Source organism: Seriola lalandi, unplaced genomic scaffold (genome assembly GCF_002814215.2).
Source record: "Seriola lalandi dorsalis isolate HSWRI2012SDOR001 ecotype SW California unplaced genomic scaffold, Sedor1 jcf7180002054256, whole genome shotgun sequence".
Lineage (NCBI taxonomy): Eukaryota > Metazoa > Chordata > Actinopteri > Carangiformes > Carangidae > Seriola > Seriola lalandi.
The window spans coordinates 846,006-868,109 of NW_019524809.1; the positions used below are offsets into that span (position 1 = coordinate 846,006).

The window sequence follows — 22,104 nt, forward strand, 5'->3', positions numbered from 1 at the left end:
TATCTTGTAAATCTGACAAAAAAAAACCTGACAAAATGAATTTCACTTGGTGTTCCAAATATATGACTAAGCAATCAGGAATAGATTTCTGGTTAATATCTTGAGAATTAGAAAAACAGGTAACGGATGTATATATTGAGCCATCTGTACTCACTTATCAAAGGCTTATTTACAAATCAATAAGTCTAAATAAGACATTGGGAGGAAAGAAACCCAACACAAGTTATTGGAAATCAAACAACATAATTTAACGGGATCCACATATAGATGCTGCTAAAATAATAATTAATGAAAGTTGGACTAAGGCTAAGGTATTGAAATCATATACTGGACACTGGGAATTTATAAAATATAAAATCAGAGGATTGGCTATTCATGGGGGAGAGCAAATAGCAAATGCTGAACGAATAAAAGAGGATATATAATTAAAGAAATTATTATGATATATGGAAAGCAACATCTATGTCAACAAGATAAAGATAGTTTAACAAAATTACAATTAGAATTATAGAAAGTTTACAAAGATAAGGCAAAAGGAGTTTTTGTAAGATCTAGAAGGAAATGGCTGGAAGAAGGAGAAAAGAATACTGAATATTTTTTAACTAACTTTTTAAACTTTAAGTTTCAGAAAATGCCAACGATAACTCTTGATTTATTACATCCTTTTAGGATGTTTTTCTTATGTTATTTTATTTCAGAAGTTGAGATTGTTTCCTCCATTTTCAATGTTTTATAGCTTTAATAAGATGAAATGGAAAATGTTTTAAATAAAAAAGCATTAAAAAAAAAAAACAGATCCAACTGCTGCAGCCTTGCTCCCGCGAGGTTTTAATGTCATGTGACGTGATGACGGTCTGGTCACCGGAGGAAGTCGGACAAAATTCTAACGAACATGCACTGTAGTCCAGCAAGAGCGAGCATCACGTCGGCGCTACGCACTGCTGCAGCTCACCTTCGCTCATGCGCGAGATACCATCTGCCCCCATGGTGCTTTTATTCTGAAGGACACTTTTATTCCGAAGGATTCTGACCATAAGAGTTGGAAGTACAAGTTGTTAGCCAAGCAGACCAGTTGTTAGACAGTGACTGAGTCACCCTAATCAAGGTTTGTAAACCTTTATTGAGTTGTTTTACTTCGTACTTGCTTTTACACATACATCTGATGCTACTGACTTCAGAACTGTGTCCTGTCAGGAGGTTTGAAATTTGACCTCTTGTTAGCTGTCGGCAGCAACCTGTTGCTAGCTAACTAACCTTAGTTCGCTAGTCGGCTATATTGGGTAACGTGCTGCTCTGCGGGAAAATACTGTTGACTGGGACTTGTTGACAACGACGCAGGCGCTGTCAATAATGAGCCTCTGGATCAACGCATTTAGGGTTTTCCTTTGTAAAGTTGCGATGATAATGCGAGGTAAAACGAGTTGTGAAGAAGTTGATCTACAGTATTAGTCATGGTATGGCCCCTATGCTAAAAAGCTGTGGTTGCATGACCGCTAAATTTTAAGACATTTTCTTCTTAGTAATGTTTAAGAAAGTAAACCCAGAGACCACTCTGAAGATGAAAATGGGACATGATGAACTCTGCTGATATATGCAACGCAATCAGCTCTGGCAATGAGCAGTGAGGGCTCATAGTCATACTAAAGCCAGAGGAGTGAAATTTCATAAGGAGAAGACAGCGAACCTCAGCATTGCACTGTACTGACCACGAAACGTGAATGCTGTCTATTATAGAGTGGGTTGAAAACTTCGGGGGGGGGGGGGGGGTTAATTAAAAAAATATCAAATATATGTTATACACTTTTTTAAAACAAATATAAGAAAATAATATTAAATCAACAGCCTTAAGCTAACTTCAAGGACCCAAGCTGAAAGTTTTCTGCAACCTGACTTTGAGAAGAATTATATGACAATATGACATGAATATTGAGAGCACATTTCTGGACTGTATATTTCTGGAATGTATAATCCATTCATTTTTAAAAGAAAAAGGAACCTTCCCAATGCTAATTGGTACTTGAGAGATTGTTAACCTTTTCTCTGAAGCATGGTTACGTCATCTGATGAAAAAGCAAAATAAAGAAGGATTTCAAGATGCTATAGCCACATTTTAAGTATGTGATCATATATTAATGGCTCATCCTTCTCGTCCATGGTCCCACCCACCACCTAGATGTCTGTTACGTTGTATTAACAATTAGCCTAACCTTCCTTCCTGTTGGCCACTCCTATTTATTTGATTATTTATTGTTATTTCATTGCATGAAATAGATGCATGCATTAAAATTTAGAGTTACTTATGCAGGTGCATTTGAAATCTTTTTGCATCTCAGTGTTCCTCAGTCAGGTGTTAAAAGCACTTATAAAACCAAGATGAAAACACAAATGAGGAGGATGCTTTATAATGTCAGTGAAAGATACTCTGGATTTCTGACTAAGTAAATAATTATTTATGCTTAAACTTGAAATTTTTGCTTGTACAGGTGTTTTCATATGATGATGGCTTTCACTTTGTAACTATAGGAAATGTCCCAGGTCCCTAGTCGTGATGCGGCATTCATGGAGGTCATCAACAAGAACATGCGTGTCCCAGAGCACCTGAGTGTTGGCCCAAGGCAGCAGCAGTTTGTGGAGGAAGTAGGTGAGGCCATGAGGTGGCCCGAGGAGCACTCACCTGCTTGCACTATGCAGGTCCCCGATAGGCTGACATACACAGGTAGGTTCCCAAAAGTGTTTTGAAACTGCTGTGCAAAGACTGAGTGATGTACTGTATTGTGAGTGTAAGAGTTTTCAAGTTTCAATTCAGTTTTATTTATATAACACCGAATCATAACATAAGTTATCTCGGGTCTAGACCATAGAATACAGCAGAAATGCAGATTCCACATAAAGATGTAGAATGATAATAAGAGCAATAGTAATAAAAAGACAACAGGGAATATGTCAAATAACAGCAATAATGAGACTAATAACAAAAATAATACGTCTAATAATAATAACGGGCCCTTGCACTCCTGCGCACCTCGGGGGGCTTGCAGCGCGGCATTTGAAGCAGTCATACATCATAACAACCGCTGGACACTGCACTCACGGGTTAAGATTAATTACACAGACCATGTGGCTGCAGAAAAGATGTACAGCATTTTTATATGCATTTTTAATTGTAACCACTAGGTGGAGCAAGTGACAACACAATAGGCACACATGAGGCTCTGTATCATACTGTACAATGAAAATGTCATGTAAAGCGCAACTGGTCACTGTTCGGGAACACACGCACAAAGCTTCGCAACAGGCTCACAAATGTGAGAGTGGAAAAACTGGTGGCCGTTCGGGCAAACCTAAGGCTCTTTGAGCCTGACACAGAGCCATCCTCAACAAGGCGGGACAATGACACTGAAGAGGAGGAGTCGGAGTTGGATGTTGAGGAGGTGAACATGGAGGATGTTAATGAGGCCCAGGAAGAGGCCATTGCCTGAAAGGGTTTGGCAAAAATGCAGAACATTTTTTTTACTTTTTGATTGGGTGGGGGAGGGGGAATGAGTAATATTTTATAAAACATTCATGTTTTTGTTGTTCGATGAAAGAATTGATTGTAAAGTTCTAAAAAAAAAAAATCTACTCAAATAAATCTGTTGAAATGTCATGTTTTTTAATTGTATTATTTTGCATGGATGTCTGCTTAAAACAAAATGTTTATATTTATGTATGGATATGATACAGTTTGTTTAAATTACCTCAAATTTCCAGTTAATTCCCATAAATTTCCATAGAATACTTGAAATATTTCCAAATTTACTGAAAATTACTAATAAATGCCTGGATATGATTAGTCTCTGTGAAACATGGCTTAAACCAAATATTATTCTTCCTCTTATTGAGGCTTCCCCCCCTGATTATACTAATGCACATGCTGCTCGAGCCACTAAGCAAAGTGGGGGTGTGGCTTTAATCTGTGACTCAGATTTCAGGTTAACGACTAAACGGGAAGTGACCTTTAACTCCTTGGAGGCTCTTATACTGAAATCTTCTTCATCAGCTAAGATTAGCCCTCACCAGGATGTCAGACTATGACCATTTCATCTTGTGGTACTTTAAAGACCACCTAGCCCTTATTCAGAGTTCTTAGAAGAATTTATCTTAGTTCTTCTCACTGACACTGACGACATTCTAATTATTTTGACTTTAATATTCACTTGAATAAGGCCTGGGATCCTCTAAGTAAAGCCTTTCAAGCAATTATTGACACTTTTGGTTTCATCCAGTTTGTGGCTTAACCAACTCACTGCAATGGCAACACTGTAGGAGCACTACAGTTGCCATTACATTACTATTGCTGTTACTGCCGCCACTATCACTATTATTAATATTGCTATCATTTCACGTTCTTGTTCTTTTCTTCTGGGCCCTACTTGCTCTGTTTTTTGATAAAGGTTTCAAGTTTTTGTGGAATATATATGTTCTTTTTTCCCATTCCTTTCACATTCAACATTTTATATAGTATTACTGCAAGTAGATTCACATAGCATTGTGCACGTTGCAAACAGAAAAAAATTTGTAGTATGTTTGATTACCATTTTACAGCCAAGCTCTTCCAGAGGTTTTGTGGACGGTGGGTGGGTCTGATTTTAGCCACTTCCTTGCGACAGCCTTTTTGCCTGCTGCCAGAAATATTCAGATCAGTTTCTCATCATTGATAGTCCACCCTGGCCTGAGATGTCACCCATTTGTACAGTATCACATTCTAAAGGGAATGGTGACTCCAATTACATTATTAATATGTTTATGAATTACCATACGACAAGGAAAAATGTTAAAATTTTCCTTCTCCTTCCACTTCTCTTTACATGTTGTGGATTTGCCGAACTTAAAGGGATCTATAGAAATCATTTTGTTCCAGACAATGTTTTTTTCTCAATGGTTTTAAAACTCTGAAATACCCCCTTGTGAACAAATGTGGAATAATTCAAGCCTTTTGTGATCCATTTTCAAAATATATCATCAGATCTATTACGAATAAATTCCGTTTTGTAAGCACACCACCATATCAGTTTAGACGAATCACCTAGGCCACATAATTTTACTGTGTCATGCCAGGTTTTTAATACTGTATTAATCCAAGGGTTATCTTTAATTATCATTTTATTTTGTAATTCAGTATCTGCTATCATTGCTGCTTTTGGTAAATAAAGAGTATGTTCATTCATTGTCTAGGCTTGACCAAACAAACCGGGCTTGATTTCTTAATTCTGTTGTTGAAACCTGGTTTTCTTATGTTGGTTTTTCCAAAATTAAAATCAAATCCATGTAGTTAAGAACCAAAACATAGTGCTGCATGAAAGTGAAATCTTGTCTTCTTTCATCACCCACAGAAGCCCCTGATATGAGCCCCAGACCTCTGTTCAGCCCGTCCAGACCGATAATCTGCAGCCCTCTGGGTCTAGAACCATGCTGGGAGAGTCCATCTGGAGAGGTCTTCTTAAGAGAAACATCGCAGGTACCTTCTTCTGTAATGAGAAGATGCACAAAGGTCATCGTTCTTATGTGCAGTATATCACCAAACAGCAACTTTGGAATGTATGAAATGTCTGTAAGATAACAAACAACAATGATCTACAGTATGTTGAAGATATTTATAGGAATATTCCAGTGCGGTCTTATCAAAATTAGAATAAGTGTATATCAAGCACAGTGAAAGCCTGATGACATGTTACTGTAAGGTTATGATTTGGAACTTGTTTGAGAATAATGGGGCTCATTGACCAATATCGTCTTTTGTACTTACTTAAATTCTTTCCTAAGTTGTTCTTAAGAAAGTAATTAAGAAAATCTACATCAGATTCATGAATGTGTTCTTAAACCGCAGAATTGTGCACACCTGTGTTCTTAGATTGATGAATGCAAATCTCCTTGTAAATTGAAAGTGTGTGCCAGCTGGCCCTAATAAGCATAGGTAAAAGCCCTAAAATGCCTTTAAAAGGGCGTGAGACTGAAGGGTCATGTGCAGACACAGACATAAGTCGCAAAGAGGTAACGTAAGGAATGGAAGGAATGCTTGCAGCACACCATTTGAAGCGGTTGCACATCATATCGTACTAGGTGGAGCCAGAGACCAAGCAATGGGCACACATGAGGCTCAGTATCAGACTTTACACTGAAAATGTCATGTAAATTAAATGATTGTCACACAAGAGTTAATTCCTGTTTGGGGAATATTGGACAATATACAATAGAGTTAAAGCCACTGAAGATTGGGGATTTTTCCTTGTATTCTCAAATACGTTCCGCAAGGTGGAAGCAGAGGATCAGAGTAAGATCAGAGGCAGAGCAGAGTCCATCATGCATCAAAATTGAATGTGGTCCAGAGTCCACACCGTTCAACTGAAACTCACAATTTTCACAGGAAAGCATCATCTAGGTCTAAAGCATACTGTGACCACGTTCGGAGAAGATTGGACAAAGTATAGTATAGTAATGGTAGTAAGTTTGATGGCGAAGGATCGAAGTTTGCCGCGCCACCACGGGCCAATGAATACTCAAAAGCTGTTCAGTGTAGTGTTGCACCCGTCTGAAGATGAGGATAAACCAACAATGATCTTGGAATTGGACAATATGTGACATTAAGCTACTTCCTGGTTCATATGTAACTCACTGCCAGAGCCACGTCCTTAAGTGAAAACTTAAAATTGACATCCATGAAGCATCAGCATCTTCAACAAATTATTTTCTGACCCTTTTATTGAGGGCCAGGAAATAATAAAGAAAAAGAAAATCATATCGCTATGAGTATAACTAAATACACATAGGTCTGTTCAGGGGGAAACTCTTATCATGTTTATGAGCCATGGGGCCATATGGACTGTGCATGGTGGAGTTATAGCGATTTGAATTTTCATGGGGAAGGATATAAGTCACAGTTTTCACTATTGTGCATCATCAAATTGTTAAGCATTTCCTGACCATGTCTAGGTCAAGATACGATCGCAGTATATGAAAGTGTAAAACTGGACACTTCCTGTTTCCACAAGGAGGCGCTATGAGTATAACAAAATTGGAGCATAAAAGTGTGTTCAGGGCTGGACTGTTATCACACACAGAAACTTTGGGGTCATTTGGAGATTTTGTATTGGAATGAAAGAGAGTCAAATTTTCAGGGCGAAGGATCGAAATTCGCTGCGCTGTAGCGGGCGGGTCCTATGATGAAAACTCAAAAGCTTTGCAATTTAACTTCACAAAGGTCTTAAGATGACACTCACCGATCAGCAAGTCGATCGGATGAATTCCCTAGGAGTTTGTTAAAGTATGGCGTCTTGAAATCGCATAAATTGCAGATTGACGGCAAAATATTGGTTTTAGGGTATGGGTTGGAATACGTTTTTTCTGGGTTTTGAAATGGTACATGTGCCTGCCAAGTTTTGTGCAAGTAGGTGAAACCCTGTGTGATTTGTGCAACAATAGGTGGTGCTATTGAGCTATTTTGCTGTGACCATGGGGGAGACCCATAAAATATCGAAATTTACACCAGACTGGACTAGTGTGCAAAGTTTTGGTGATATGCAAATCCTTTGATAACTTTTTGTCATCATCGTCTCAAGATTCTATCTGCCAAGTTTCATGCCAATCGGACTCAATGCCGAGGAGGAGTTAGAATTTCATGATTTTGTGAAAATATTTTACAGACGCAAATGGGCCTATGTCACGAGTTTCAGCTACTTTCACTGAACACGCCCATATAAGGTTTTTGAATGTGCCATGTATGGTTTGGGAGTCAGAGGCCAAAACGCTTCGTCCTCATTTATAGTGCCACCTATTGGTGGACATGGGTCATTCTTGGTGTCCGAGGTACTTGCAGGGATCTGTACCAGCCCTTCAAATTTCATGCCATAATCTCTTATCGTTTAGGCTGCAGTACCACTTTTACCAACAGAAAAACAATAAAAAATAATATAAATCTTTATAAATATAATTTGCCGGAACTGGAAACCACACTGCCTTGCTCACTGTATTGCTCACTCTCATGTATGTGATAAAGCATTTCAATCTTCTTCTCAAGCTCCATTATCCTCTCAATAAGTCGTTCACAATCCAAGCATCTTACTTTTTTTTTTGCAGGGTTTTCGATTATTTGTCTTTTGCCGGTTAGAGAAGCTTTGCCAGGCTGGAGTAGTAGGTGAGTTTGTTTTGGGAGCGTGTCCAAGAAGTAAATTTTCAGCAAATCCACTATAGAGGTTTTCGTTAATGCTGGTAAAGACAGTAATTATAGTTCTCTTTGGAAAAGTAGCCTATAGGAAATTAAAATGCAAGCACATAGCATATAGAAAGCAGAGAGCTGAGGAAAACACGTCTGCACTGTAGCACAGCATAGGCATAGTTTAGCCTTTATTCACCTCAACTCCAGAACGTAACAGACTTGTATTAGAGACAGGTCTTTATTTCGAACTCCCTCTGTAAGTATGAAGTCTTGTTTCCAGTCGCTTGCTGTGTCAAAGTTACTGTATTACTTATTAATACAAATACAACACTTCCTTTAACCGTCCTCTGCCTCCTTTAGTAATAATGATACATTTAATGAAAGGAGTTTATTTGCTGTAATGGAGGCAAGGTGCATTGGAAATGCTCCACTTCCCTGCAGCTTCCAAGCAGCCAGGAATCCAGAGCAGCTCGGTTGAGGTGTTGCCCTAAGCCCCCGGTTGGCATCCATACATGGTCCAGGTTTACACCCAGTCTTATTTGAAAAAAAGTCTCTAAATCTAAAGACGGTGAGTTGGCAACACTGCAAGCTGTAAACACCCTGTTACAGCCTCCCTAAGAAAACAGGCTCAACTGGAGACTGGAACATATGAAGGATGCCAGACAGAGATGCCAAGAACAAGAATTTTTTTTATTTTAAAGACAGGAAAAAACATACTCAGAAAACTAAAGAAAACAAAAGAGAGATGGAGATCCCGGCCAAAAAGAACAAAAGAAGAGGAGGAGCTAAACCAGCCACTCCATGGGCAGTCACAATCAGGTACTCCCCTCTCAACTGCCTAACGCGAACCAAACTAAACCAAAACACAAACCGATAACTGAACTACCAGTGATCTCCAAGCCAGAAACTAACATAAGAAACTAAAACAACAAAACCGAAAACCACATGGGGAGGAGAGTCCACCCCTCAAGCAGTTCGCAGACGTGTGGCAAATGAGCAGCAGCGCTCTCCACTCCTCAGGTCCCTCCATTTATGTCAGGATCCATAATTGACATCAGGTGCTTCACTCCCATAGGAGAAACAGAGAGAGAGAGCACCAGAGGGAGCAACAGGCAGCAAGAGTGAGGGAGAGAACACAACAACCAATCATTTACATCTTAAGAAATACACACAACCTCAAATGTAAAAGCTATTAAAAATGATATAAATAAGGTAATATAAGTTTAAAACGTTGCAAATACGGCAATAAAAGCAGCTAAAACTAGACCTCCTATAGCCATTATGTACAGCCAAACAACTACGCAGCGAAAGCTGACAGCATGGCTCACATAGTTTTGGGGAAGAATCTCCCTGCTTTCAGTTCTTGCTTTGAGGGAGCAGATCTGTCTATCAGAAGGGAGGTAGGTAGGCTAGATTGTTGCTCTTACACCATGATGCCATCCCCTCCACCTTGCTCCGCTAGGCTCTCTCATTGTTATCCTTAATCAGCCCCTCCACCAGTATGTCATCAGCGAATTTCACTATGGTGATGGAGTACAATCATGTTTGTATAGGGAGAAAAGTGACCAAAGCTGAGGGTGCATGTGCTGGATGTGCAGGTGCCGGCCTACACCACCTGTGGTCTGTGTCTGGGGCAGAGTGAAGAGCCCAACCCCAGGCTCCTGAGCTCAGGGATCAGTGCGGGACAAGGGTATTAGAAACAGGAGCAGTAATCAATAAAAAGCGGGCATACGTTATTCCCCTTGCTGATGTCCAGGTGAGAGAGGGTGATGTGTATTAAACGGGAGATGACGTCGTCTGCACTCCTGTTTGGGCAATAAGCAAACTTCAAGGGATCAAAGCAGCAATCCAAGGCCCTGATGATGACAAACGACAAAATAAAGACTGAATGTCTTCGGTCTGTGTCAAATGGCTACAGGACATATATTGAAACATAAACAAAATAACAATTTACCTTTAGTTTTTAGCAGAATTATGAAACTAAAACAACCCCTCCCTTCAGAATTGGTCCATATTAAGAACAGGATTTTCTGTTTTTAAATTACCAATGTAAAGAGCAGGTGTTGCTTCTTTCAAAGCTCTACAGATGTATTACACCTTTAAAGAAACCTGTCTGCTGAATATGTCTCTAACTGTTTGACAGAGTCCCATACGGAGATCTTACAGTGACCAAAGCTTTGGCAGGACGCCGCCTAGCACACCGACCCAGCTGAAACAGGCTCTGGCAGTGCCCAGACATCCATCAAGCTCGTAAGTACTGTAAGATTACCCATGTAGTTTGTGTGAATAATTTTTTCCTGCTATTTAGCATTGATTCGGCTGGAGCAAATCAGTTCTGTTTATTTAACTATGATTCTACAACAAATGCTGTGTCAGAATTTCTTTCCTTCACTTAACAGAAATTTGGAGCGCATACATGCATATAAGTGAATAAGAACATTTGGACACACATGCGTGTGTGCGCGTGTGTGTGTGTGTGTGTGTGTGCACGCATGTGCGTGTATTTAAACATATACAGTGGGGTCCAAAAGTCCATGGCTGTGGGGGCTTTCTGTCTCCTCCTGCAGTTACTCTCTATTGTCTGTTAACAGCAGGGAGAGCCAGAGTTCTGCTCTACTTTCACAGGATCTCCAGGTGAAGCCAGAGTTTTACTATAGCTACAGTCATGGCCAAAAATATTGGCACCCCTTCACTTCTTTCAGATAATGCACCATTTCTCCCAGAAATTTATTGCAATTAAAAATGCTTTGGTATTCAATGTTTATTTCTTTTGTCTGCATTGGAACAACACGAAAAACAGAGAAAAAAAGCCAAATCTGATATCATTCCACACAGAACTCCAAACATGGACTGGACAAAATTATTGACACCTTCAACTTAATATTTGGTAGCACACCCTTTGGAAAAAAATAACTGAAATCAATCGTTTCCTGTAACCATAAATGAGTTTATGACACCTCTCTACTGGAATTTTGGACCAGTCTTCTTTTGCCAACTGCTCCAGGTTTCTCAGATTTGAAGGGTGCCTTCTCCCAACTGCTGTTTTGAGATCTCTCCACAGGTGTTCTATGGGATTTAGATCTGGACTCATTGCTGGCCACTTGAGAGCTCTCCAGCGCTTTGTCTTTTTTAAAATTCTCTTTTTATTATGATTTTACATGGTTCACATGTTCATTAACATTACAATTCACCATTCATCTGTAAACTACAACTGAATCACACAGCAGTATATTTGCGATTCCATAAATAATACAGGGATGAATGATTGGTCCTTCCACCAAAATATATTAGAGATGAATTCTATAAAATACAGAATAAGAACTAAACTCCCTAGAACAGGAATGCTGGGGTGCACCTTTATGATACTAAAAAACCTTCACAAAAGGGTTGAAAGAAAAAAGAAAAGGGAAAGGGACATAAAACTTAACATTAGATAAAAGGTGGTCTTACCGATGTGACATACATAATCCATCTTTCCAATTTTTTTCAAAAACACACCTTGTTGTAGTCTTATGGCAAAGGTAATTCTTTCCATCTTAAAAATGTCATAAATGATGTCAATCCACTCATTTACCATGGGTTTTTCTAGTTTTAGCCACTTCCTCGTAATGGCTTTCCTACACACCCTTGAGATTGTCCATGCTTTTCCACAATTTTGGTTCTCAAATCCTCAGACAATACTTTGCTCTTCTTTCTTTTCTCCATGCTCAATGTGGTACACACAGATGCACAACACAATGGTTGAGTCAGCTTTTCTCCATTTAAACTGGTTGCAAGTGTGATTTCTATATTGCCAGCACCTGTTACTTGCCATAGGTGAGTTTAAATACAAATTAAAGGAGCATCCCATGCTTGAAATCCTATTATTTCTTACAATTTTGGAAAGGTGCCAATAATTTTCTCCAGTCCATTTTGGACCGTTTTTTTGTGTTGTTCCAGTGCAAACAAAAGAAATGTCAATACCAAAGCATTTTTAATTACAACAAATTTCTGGGAGAAATGGTGCATTATCTGAAAGAAGTGCAGGGGTGCCAATATTTTTGGCCATGACTGTATATATGACATCTGTGCCTTCAAAGCTACTGTTAATCTGGGTCGATCCAGCATTCCTGTTTGTGTCTCCTTCTGTGTGAACTATTCAATAAACTGAAAAACAGACTTGAGGTTACCTTTGAAGCACAATTTAACCTTAGCAGCTGACTCACATTTACTTGCTAGTCAGCTATGTGATGTGAAAACTAAAAGTAGTGCTGGGTGTTGGCCTCAGCTCTTTTTGAGGTGCAGACCAAAATGTGTCTGTTGCTTTGAGTACGAAGAACAGTCACATCTAGAAAGTTGGTATTTAATGCTTGGTTAGATTCTGTGGGTTTTTTATTTATTTAGGGTTGCAACTAAGAAATATTTCCATAACTTTTTTGATTAATCCAGTAATCATTTAGTCATAATATGCCAGACAATAGTGAAAAATGCCCATAAGATTCAGGTTACAATGATATAATATGAAGAAATGTACATGCTCAAATTGGTGAAACTGGAAACAGAAAATGTTAGCCATTTTTGCTTGATAAATAACCTCAAAGATTTGTCAATTGTCAAATGTATTGATAAATTTTCTCAAATAAGTTAAACACGACAGCTTGTCGAGGCAAAGCAAAAAACTAATTGTTTGGTATTGTTACAGAAAGCCTGGCTACTACCCAAAGCAAAAAACAACTATAAGAATCCTAATTTAAATTAGAAACCCTGATCCTAGTGCTGTGATAAAGGAGGAGTGAAACACCTGGTTGTATTAATAAGTAGATGGTAGGTTTTGCTACTGATCTAGTAGAAATAAGGCCAATTCAGTGTCGGCTCCGAACCCTGTCGAATCCCAGTGCTCTCTCCATAGTTGGACTCGTGAGACAAAGCCTAGTTGGGCCACTGCATCAATGGACAGTAAAACTATCTGTTAAATCAGTACCAGCCAGTTCCAGGGCTGAATTTCCATGGCGCTCTCTATCTAGTGAATGCCTGTCTGATGCACTTGTTTTTATCTCGGTTTCTGTCATTCTCCCTCTTCACCTTCTTTGCTTCCTCCAACAGCGAGACTCTCTTTCTTTTGTTGGATAGTTTCCACAGTTACTCCTGTTCTTTTTCCACTGCCCAGGGAAAGCTACTGAGAGCTACTAGAGAAAACAAAAGCACTATTCTCTTTCTGTTTTGGTTGGGCAATGGCAGGCACACTTGCTTTGTAAATCAATCCTTCATTTTTCTGAGAAATTTTGTGCCTTGTGGCAGATAGAATTCCATAATGAAAATGAGCCTTATAGGAAACCAGATGGTGTCATTCTATAGCCATTAGATTATGCAATTAACATTTATTTATTTAAAGGTTAAACCAAATAAGTTGTCTATTTTCACATTAAAGGAATCAAATAAAAGGACTATGCTCTATTTCACATCTTAGGCTGTGTTTTGGATGATCTGCAGTTTTCTTGAATTCCAAAACTTATTTTGAAATCTTGGGCCGCCATAGCAGCTGATGGGCACAAAACAAAACACTTCTTGTATGCACCTGTATGCCATTAGCGTATTCCTCTCGAATTGGTATTTTTCCACCTTCTCTCCCTATCCTCACCTCTAACCCTCCATTCTCTGTTGTTCTCTCCACCTGTCTTTTTACTTCCCTCTTCCTCTTTTCCTTACTTTCCCTCCACCTGCCTGCTCCCTGCTGTACTTTTCCTACATTCCTCACTTATTATTTTCCTTGTCTCTTATCTTTAATGTCAACCTATGTTGATGTTCTCCTCCTCCTCCTTTCCTCTGGACTCCCTTTACTTCTCTTGGCTGTAGTCGAGGTTCAGGTCGCCATGTCCGCCAGAGCTGCACTGCTCCTCTTTCCACCCAGACCACCGACCCCCAGACCAAGCCTTTCCCTGCCACCCCCCTGGGCTGCCAGTCTCCACACTCCATGCTGCAGGCAGCCAGGCAGCTGGGCCTGCAGACTTCACAGCACCTCCTGCAGATGGTCAGCCAGAAATACAGGTCTGAGTCATATTTTAAAGCATCCAAAGAGCCTCTCATTCTATCCCAAAAAATGCAGGATTCATCTCTAATTGAGAAATACTTGAAAGTGAAATTATTTCACTTCCAAAAAGACAATACATTAAATTATCCGGCACTGATCTATGTAGAAATGATGCCTTAAAGTAATTGGCTAAAAAAGTAAATTATATTATGCTGTTTAGAAGCTGTTCAGAGTAATGTGGAGGTTGTTTAGCCCTTTTGGAGTTCAGTCACCCATTCCTCATTTGGAACCTCTGACCTACCCCCTCTTACTGATATAACAGAAATCCACACTGGCCGAGAGAGCTCAATGCACTGCAACTTCAGAAAACACATGCACATACACACAACACAAAAAAGGTTGTTTTTTTTTTTCTGAAGTTGCAGCATGTTGAACCTTGTAGAAGCCACTGTAGAAGTTTCACCCTACAGTGAACTTTGTTTTAGTTTGTAAGCTAATTATACAACATTAACATTACTCTTTGTTCTGCCGGCTAGAGGCACACATATATGCATTATGCATTATGTATTATGTAAATATGTTAGCTAACCCAGAAAAAAATATAGTTATCTTATTCATTTATGGGTCTGGGGGAGGTTTTGTCAAAAGTTCCAGAAATAAGTTTTAAGTCCGGGAACCCACATATAGAAAGACATACAGGTGCAGATAGTAAATCCTCTGTGTTAAAACTTCAGTGTCTCTACTTCCTACCCGTCTGGCTTATAAACACTTTTTATAAACACACTTTTTTCTCCCAATAGAAACAAAAAAAAGACACTTTTACATTTGCTTATGTTACTAAGTGAGTGCTCCCTTCATGTTTTATATTATAAAATTTTATTTTTTTTTATTGTACATGTGTTGTCTTCCACGGGTCCTTGTCGGCCACTCATCAAGTCTTGCATTCATTTTGATCTTAGATGATCTTTTAGCCTTGGCAGCACCCAGTAAATGCCAATTCATACCTTCTGCTGGGTTTCACTTAGTGTAAATGTTGTCACCCGCCCACGTCCGCCAGAATTTGCGTGGACTACTATGGGGACATCCACGCAGCCTAAAATTTGTGTCTGCGCAGAACTATACACATAACAAGTGCGCCGACTGTGCATGCTGCAGATAACAAAATGGATTCTTGTATTGAAAAGAGTTTGCGTGAGGACATCCAGTGTAAGCCACATTTATATCAATACTCTTTGGAAGTTACAAAGAGCCAAATGGTGTTGAACTCCTGGCTGTATTCTCCTATTCTTGTTAGCTGGCGACACATTCCTCTTGTTCTCTTCTTCTACATCTTGATTTTTATAGCGGTTGGCAAACAACATTGTGGTCCATTTCTGCCACCAACTGGAGTGGAGATCGGGAAATGTGCATGCGTGGAACACCAGACCCACACAAACCCTCAATTGTAGTTTGAGTGGAAGTGAGTGCGCATCCGAGCGACCAGAGAAAAGTCACTGCCACTGTCTGTGGAAAGTATGTCCATGCCTCAGCTGTTAGCTTCATGTTCTTATTCATGATAACATCACTCAAGGATCCAGACACAGATCTCAGGTCAAATATTTTTTGTATTGGTAGAGATTTGCTGATGATGAAATCATCTTTTCTGCAGTTGGTAAACTACCCAGCTAGACCATGTGGAAAAATCAACATGCACCTGCTTCGATTTAAATCGTAATGTCTTGCTTGGTGGTGTCAACAGATGTTTGTAAGGGATGAATTCTGTGACAACGTGTCCTATTTTCAATCATTATCTGCTTTCATTTACTCACTGCCCACTACTCTCATCATGCTCCTCTTCATCTGTCATCTAACATCGCCCGTCACTAGCCACTAAAATCTTTGCATTGTCCCTGCCGGTTACCTGTCATGTTGTTGGAGTGCCAGACTGCAGTTTTTCTTTCTGTCTTGTTGGAATTAAGGTTTAACAACCAAGAGAAGCCTCCACCAGTGAGAGTCATGCCTGAGGTCCCTGTTTCAGCACGTGTGGATCAAAGTGAGAAAAGGTGACTGAAAGGAAAACTGTATGTTTCGAAATACTCTCATGTTTGTGTCATAATGTACCACCCAAACTGCTGAGTAATCACTGCACTGCATCTTTAGTGTGTCCTGGGTGTTGCTTTTTATGCAGTCTGTGGAATCATAATGTTATGGCACCATGAGTGTGTCTCCATTTCAGACAAGTCGTTGAAACACTCTGGTGTCCCACAATAATTTCAATGCAATAACTTTATTGTCATTGCACAGTGTACAATGAAATCAAGTGTATCCTGTGGTACATACAGTAAACATAGCAACATAGAGTAAACATAACTATAGACAAGTAGACACGGTACAAAATATATAAATAAATATAAAACAATAAATAGTATAAAAACACCATATGGGTGAGAATACTTTCAATGTTGCAATGATAGAAAGACTGAAGCAGCTGTTGGGATAGGTTGGCTCTTTTTAGTGTCCTGTCCTACAGCCGCTTCTGTGCTTTCTTCATCAGAGAAGTGACGTTTAGGGTCCATGTGAGGTCCTGGGAGATGCGTGTACCTAGAAATATGAAGGAAGATGCTCTCTCCACTGTGTCTCCTCTGATGTGTAATGGAGCAGGTTCCACACATTTCTACAGTTCCACCATTCTGTCAATCTGCAGACTTCATCCCAGCAGACAGACTCATCACCATTAAGTCCAACCACAGTGGTGTTGTCCGCAAACTTTATTGTAGTGTTTGTGCTGTGAGTTGGTGTACAGTCATACTGTATGTGTAAAGGGAAAACAGAAGACTACTCAGCACACACTCTGGTCTCCAGTGTTGGGTGTCAGGGAGGAAGAGTGGTGGGTTTCCCCCACCTGACTGTCTGTGATGGTTGGTTCATAAGTCCTTGATCAAGCTGCATGTGTACTGGCTCATGGTCAGCAGGTCCAATATTTGGACTCCATTCTGCTGGGGATGTTTGTGTTGAAGTCCAAAAACAGCATCCTCACATATGTCCCAGGTTGTTCCAGATAGGACAGTGCAGTGTGCAGAGCTGTGTTAATGGCATTCCCCGTTAACCTGTTGGCTCTGTAGGCATGACATTCCTTTGTCGTGGTGAAATTCACTGCACCTCCATAGACACCCTGTTCAATGACCCTGAAAAAGCTTTGCAATCTAGCTTCGCAAAGGTTTTAAGATTATACTGACCAAACTTGGAGTTGATTTGATTAAAACTGTAGGAGGAGTTTGTTCAAATATGATACCTAGAAATGGCCAAAAGATTCACCAAAATTGCACACTAAATTCAAAATGGCGAACTTTTGGTTGGGTTTAGGGTATGGGTCCAAGAGGCATTTTTGTAGAACTAAATGTGATATACACCTACCAAATTTAATACATCTAGGTAAAACGTACAAACATCGCAAAGGTCTTGAGATTAGACAGATGAAATATGATGTCAATATGATTAATTCTCTAGAAGGAGCTGACTTCCTGTTTCATGGTGAAACATCAAAATTGAAATCTCACAATTTTCACAATAAAGCATCAGTGTGGTTGTGGTGAACCTGCTAGGAGGAGTATATCAAATAGTAAAACATGATGTTTTGTGTTTCCATTTGTTGGCACTATGAGTATTTCTAAATATAGGCATGTAGATATCGTCAGACCGGGACTCTTGTTTGAGGCAGTTTGAACAATGCATGCTGGAGTTACAGCGAGTTGGGGTATAAAGGGCCTCTGTGAAATGGTCTAGAAGACACATAGAGCCATTTTGCCACACCCATGTGCATAAAATATGTACATTTTCACAAGGCCTGATGAGTGTGCAAAGTTTCATGATTTTTGGAATATGATGCCTGAAAGGCGATTCATTTCGGTTAAAAATAATAAACAGTTTCAAGGAGGAGTTTGTTAAAGTATGACGTCTTTAAATCACAAAAATCTAAAAAGCTAATTTCCTGTTGGGTTTAGGGTATGGGTTGTAATAATGTTTTTTGTAGTTTTTGGCATAATACATGTGCCTACCAAGTTCTGTGCATGTAGGTGACACACAGTGAGAGTATCACCACAATAGGGGGCGCTATCGCGTGAAGACTCATAAAATATCGTCATTTTCGCCATGCCTGACCTGCAAAGTTTCATGAGTTTTCAGGCATGATAAAGCCCTCAAAAAGGCAATTTTCATTCAGGATTAATAATAAACACTACAGTTTCAATAGGTTCTTATAATAATGATATGTATCTGTCTCTCTTTTCTCTATTCAGTGCAATGGAGAACTGGAGCCCAGAAGAGGAGGGAGGAGCTGCAGTTGAGTTCATCATCCTCAGGAGACAGGTAGGCAGTGGAAAAGCCCATTTGGCTCATTCCTTGTTTGTTCACCATCACTTTTCCCATCTCTTTCTTCCGCACTCTGTCTGTCTCTGTATACCTGTGTAGGTGATGAAGATGAGTCGCCGGCTGGCAGTACTTGAGACACACAATGCTGAACGGAGGAGTACAGAAGTCATACAGTTCTCCTTGCTCTTCTCCGCCTGCCTACTAAATGCCTGGCTGTGGATCCGCAGATAACACACACACACTGACACACTGATGAGCTAAAACATTATGACTGCCCCTGTGTAATATACTGTTTGTCCTTTGCGTGCTGCCAAATAGTTCCTATCTGCTGAGGCATGGACTGGCACCAAAATGTTTCCAGCACATCCTGTAAATTTTGAGGTGGTAGCCACTGTGGATCAGACTTGTTCCTGCACATCCTCCAACACCCTGTATCAGGTTCATGGTTCTGTTCCTCCTTGGACCACTAGCTAACTACATTTAAATTCAAATGATGCGCTGGCAACAAGTGGCAGCAAGTCCACATAGCTCGTAGTTTTTTGCAATGCATTTGTATATATTAGTATATTTTTTGTTGATTGATGTTTTTATTCTACGTCGTTGTTTTGTCTGACAAAGGAGAAAATAATGTACACAAAGGAAGAACTCCTGGCTTTAAAGTTTACCAGATATGGAGTTAAACATCTCATACTGGCTGAGCTGAAGAAGTCGTACCGTGGATGCAGAGCCGCGGCTAAGCTAAAGGCTAGGAGATGGAGATATAAGCCATTGCTACGATCGATCCTCATGGGAAATTTCAACTCCCTGGCTTAAGAGTATGAGGAACTGGAGGCACTTGTGAAGAACCAGCGAGCATATCGTGAGTGTAGTCTCATGTTTATCACGGAGACCTGGTTAAACGACAACACTCCTGTCTGTTGTGTGGATTTACCCAGCTTCACTGCAGTACGAGCGGACAGAGACGCCAGAGCAAGTGAGAAGAATAAAGGTGGAGGACTGGTTCTGCTTGTGAACAATAGATGGTGCAAACCCGGTCATATCACAGTGAAGGAGAAGATCTGCTGTTGGGATATTGAACTGTTGGCAGTTGGTCTTAGACCGTACTATGTACCGAGGGAGTTCTCACACATCGTTGCCATTGTCGTTTACATTCAACCACAAGCAGAGCCTGAAGTCGCATGTGACGTCACTCACGAGACTGATGCGAGAGTACAGACCCAGCACCCTGGTGGGAATGGAGACAGGGAGAAGCTCAGGTGTGTGCAACATGAGCTGAAGAGGAGATTAAAGCAGGTGAAGGAGTACTACAAAAAGAAAGTAGAGAGGAAGCTTCAGCACAACAACACAAGAGAGGCATGGAAAGGGATGAGGTCCATCACTGGCTATAAAGAGAAGAACAGCCAGGCAACATCAGGTGATGTGGACAAGGCCAATGAGTTCAACCTGTTCTACAACAGGTTTGACAGCCTCACCTGTTCTCTCTCCCACTGCTTCAGCTGCAGCTATCCTACGGCATCTCCTTCACAACCTGACACTGCAGCTGCAACTCCCTCCACACTGTTGTCAAGTCTGGCTGGGTCTGTGCTTGGCAGGAGTCTGGACTCACTCAGGATTGTTGTGGAGAGACGCATGCAATGTAAGATGGAGGCCATCTTAGAAAATACCAACCATCCTCTCCACAACATTCTGGCAGGACAGAGAAGCAGCTACAGGTGCAGCAAACGTCTCATCTTACTGCGCTGCAGGAGGTTCAGGAGATCCTTTGTTCCCACTGCCATCAGGCTATACAACACCTCAGCCAGAGGAAGTGGACTATTCTAATTATTATTGTTTATTTATTATTAACTGGTTTTATTATTATTATTATTATTATTATTATTATTATTATCAACAATGAGGTAATGGACACATAAATTTCTCCTAGGGGATAAATAAAGTATCTATCTATCCATCCATCCATCTATCCATCTACTGTATCTGTAGTGATCCTCACCATTGCTGAGTGGGAGCACCGCACAAGTCTTCACAGCTGCTCCAAATGACTGTTCATGTAGCAATTAATATATCCCAGACCTTGACATACAGTATATGAGATGAATAGCTTTATTTACTTCATCTGTGAGTGCTCATAATGTTTTGCCTCATCTGCCTACATGAACATTTGTTTGACTAAACTTGGGATGTCCACATTCAACCCGCACTCCATATCCTTCAAAGAAATATCAGCTGTAACATTGTTGTGAGTTGGAAACAGTGATGTGCCTCTTGCATTTCTTGGTCATTTTTTTCATGTCAGAGTGTTTTGTTCTTCTGTTTTGGTTATTATTGCTTTATCTTTTCATCAGAAAATTAGCAATTTAAAATGTCAACCATAAATTGAGAATCACTGGGGAAGGGGCTTCTTACTACACCCAACAGTCACTAATGCAGGGAGAAATGAATTGTAGTGGTGCAGAGACAAGTTTACACATCCACAGCAACAGGAAAACGACCAGAATGCACTGCAGCTGTAGGACAGTTTGGGATTCTTGAGGCAACGCTCAAGGTTTCTGACTGAGGAAACTGACTGTTGCCATCACTGTCCTCATGTCTCGTTTCTCCTACAAATGAATATTTTATTGAATGCAGAGGCATTGTTAAGAGGGATTCTGGGAAATGTAATTTATCAAATGTCTTCAGCACTTCCTACAACATCTGTTTACAAAATTTGTCACAGAATGGTGTTATGGAGGGTGTATCACACTACTAGCCCTGCTGTTTCCCTCCTCAACTTGAACCTAATGTCAAACATGTCTCAGCCAACCTGTAACCTGAGAATAACCCCTGAGACTTGGACTAAATGACCTCAGTTAGTAAAAGTAGCCTCCCTTTACTTGTCAAAAGTGGGTTCTCACAAGAACAGCCAAACAAGTGTGTACACACACTTACACACGTTGTATTTGGAAACACTAGTACCAGGCATATTGAGTACAGTCCTGTCAGTTACAGCCTGAAATTCTATTGTTGTGTTCAGCTATGATCATCACTGTCCGTCACAACTCCACACAAAAGATAAATACAATGTAAAATAACATTTAATCAACATTTAATCTAGTTTGTGTTGATTTGTTTATGCTGTGTAATCTGTTTATAGGTTGATTGCACTGTTTGGACTGAAGAATTTAGTTACATTCATTTATTTTAATTGTCTTCATTTAAAAAAAATACATGAATTCTAGTGAATAACACAAAACTGTTTGGAGACGTGTGATTTTCTGTCTGCTGTGTTTGTTTGATTGGTTAAGATGAAGTTCTTGTGTGAGGGTTTTGATCTACACACTCTAGATGCCATTTGTGAGTTTGTTAAAAATATTGGCAGAGTTTGTCTATTTATTTTTATCAAAGCTCTGCCATTATTACTGTTGATTTAATAAAAGTAGATTTTATATTAAAATTCAATGCTCTGTGAAATGTTTTTTTATGCAAAAACAAACATCTGATTACAGTGAATATGAGACCAAATGCTGGGCAGGAGGTTGTGATTGTTGGGTTGGTTCCATCACACTGAACAAAGAGAGAA

The 22,104-nt window shown here is 39.9% G+C and overlaps 1 protein-coding gene across 2 annotated transcripts; it reads left to right on the top strand.

Annotated features, from left to right (window-relative positions):
• Positions 1–889: 889 nt before the first annotated feature.
• On the top strand, positions 890–21,983 carry LOC111654054 (uncharacterized). Of its 2 annotated transcripts, XM_023404909.2 has the most exons (8): positions 890–1,105; positions 2,524–2,716; positions 5,373–5,497; positions 10,335–10,441; positions 14,024–14,215; positions 16,157–16,240; positions 18,473–18,542; positions 18,645–21,983. In XM_023404909.2, the coding sequence occupies exons 2-8, from the start codon at positions 2,527–2,529 to the stop codon at positions 18,774–18,776; spliced, it is 900 nt and encodes a 299-aa protein (XP_023260677.1). In that variant the 5' UTR covers positions 890–1,105; positions 2,524–2,526; the 3' UTR covers positions 18,777–21,983. The 2 variants fall into 2 exon arrangements, with proteins under 2 accessions (XP_023260677.1, XP_023260678.1); XM_023404910.2 differs by lacking the exon at positions 16,157–16,240.
• The last annotated feature ends 121 nt before the right edge of the window (positions 21,984–22,104 follow it).

Excerpts from the sequence above, each read along its gene's own strand:
- LOC111654054 (XM_023404909.2), top strand. The coding sequence starts at position 2,527 with ATGTCCCAGGTCCCTAGTCGTGATGCGGCATTCATGGAGGTCATCAAC. Across the intron at positions 16,241-18,472 it reads GTGGATCAAAGTGAGAAAAG|TGCAATGGAGAACTGGAGCC; the intron begins GTGACTGAAAGG and ends TTCTCTATTCAG. Across the intron at positions 18,543-18,644 it reads TCATCATCCTCAGGAGACAG|GTGATGAAGATGAGTCGCCG; the intron begins GTAGGCAGTGGA and ends ATACCTGTGTAG.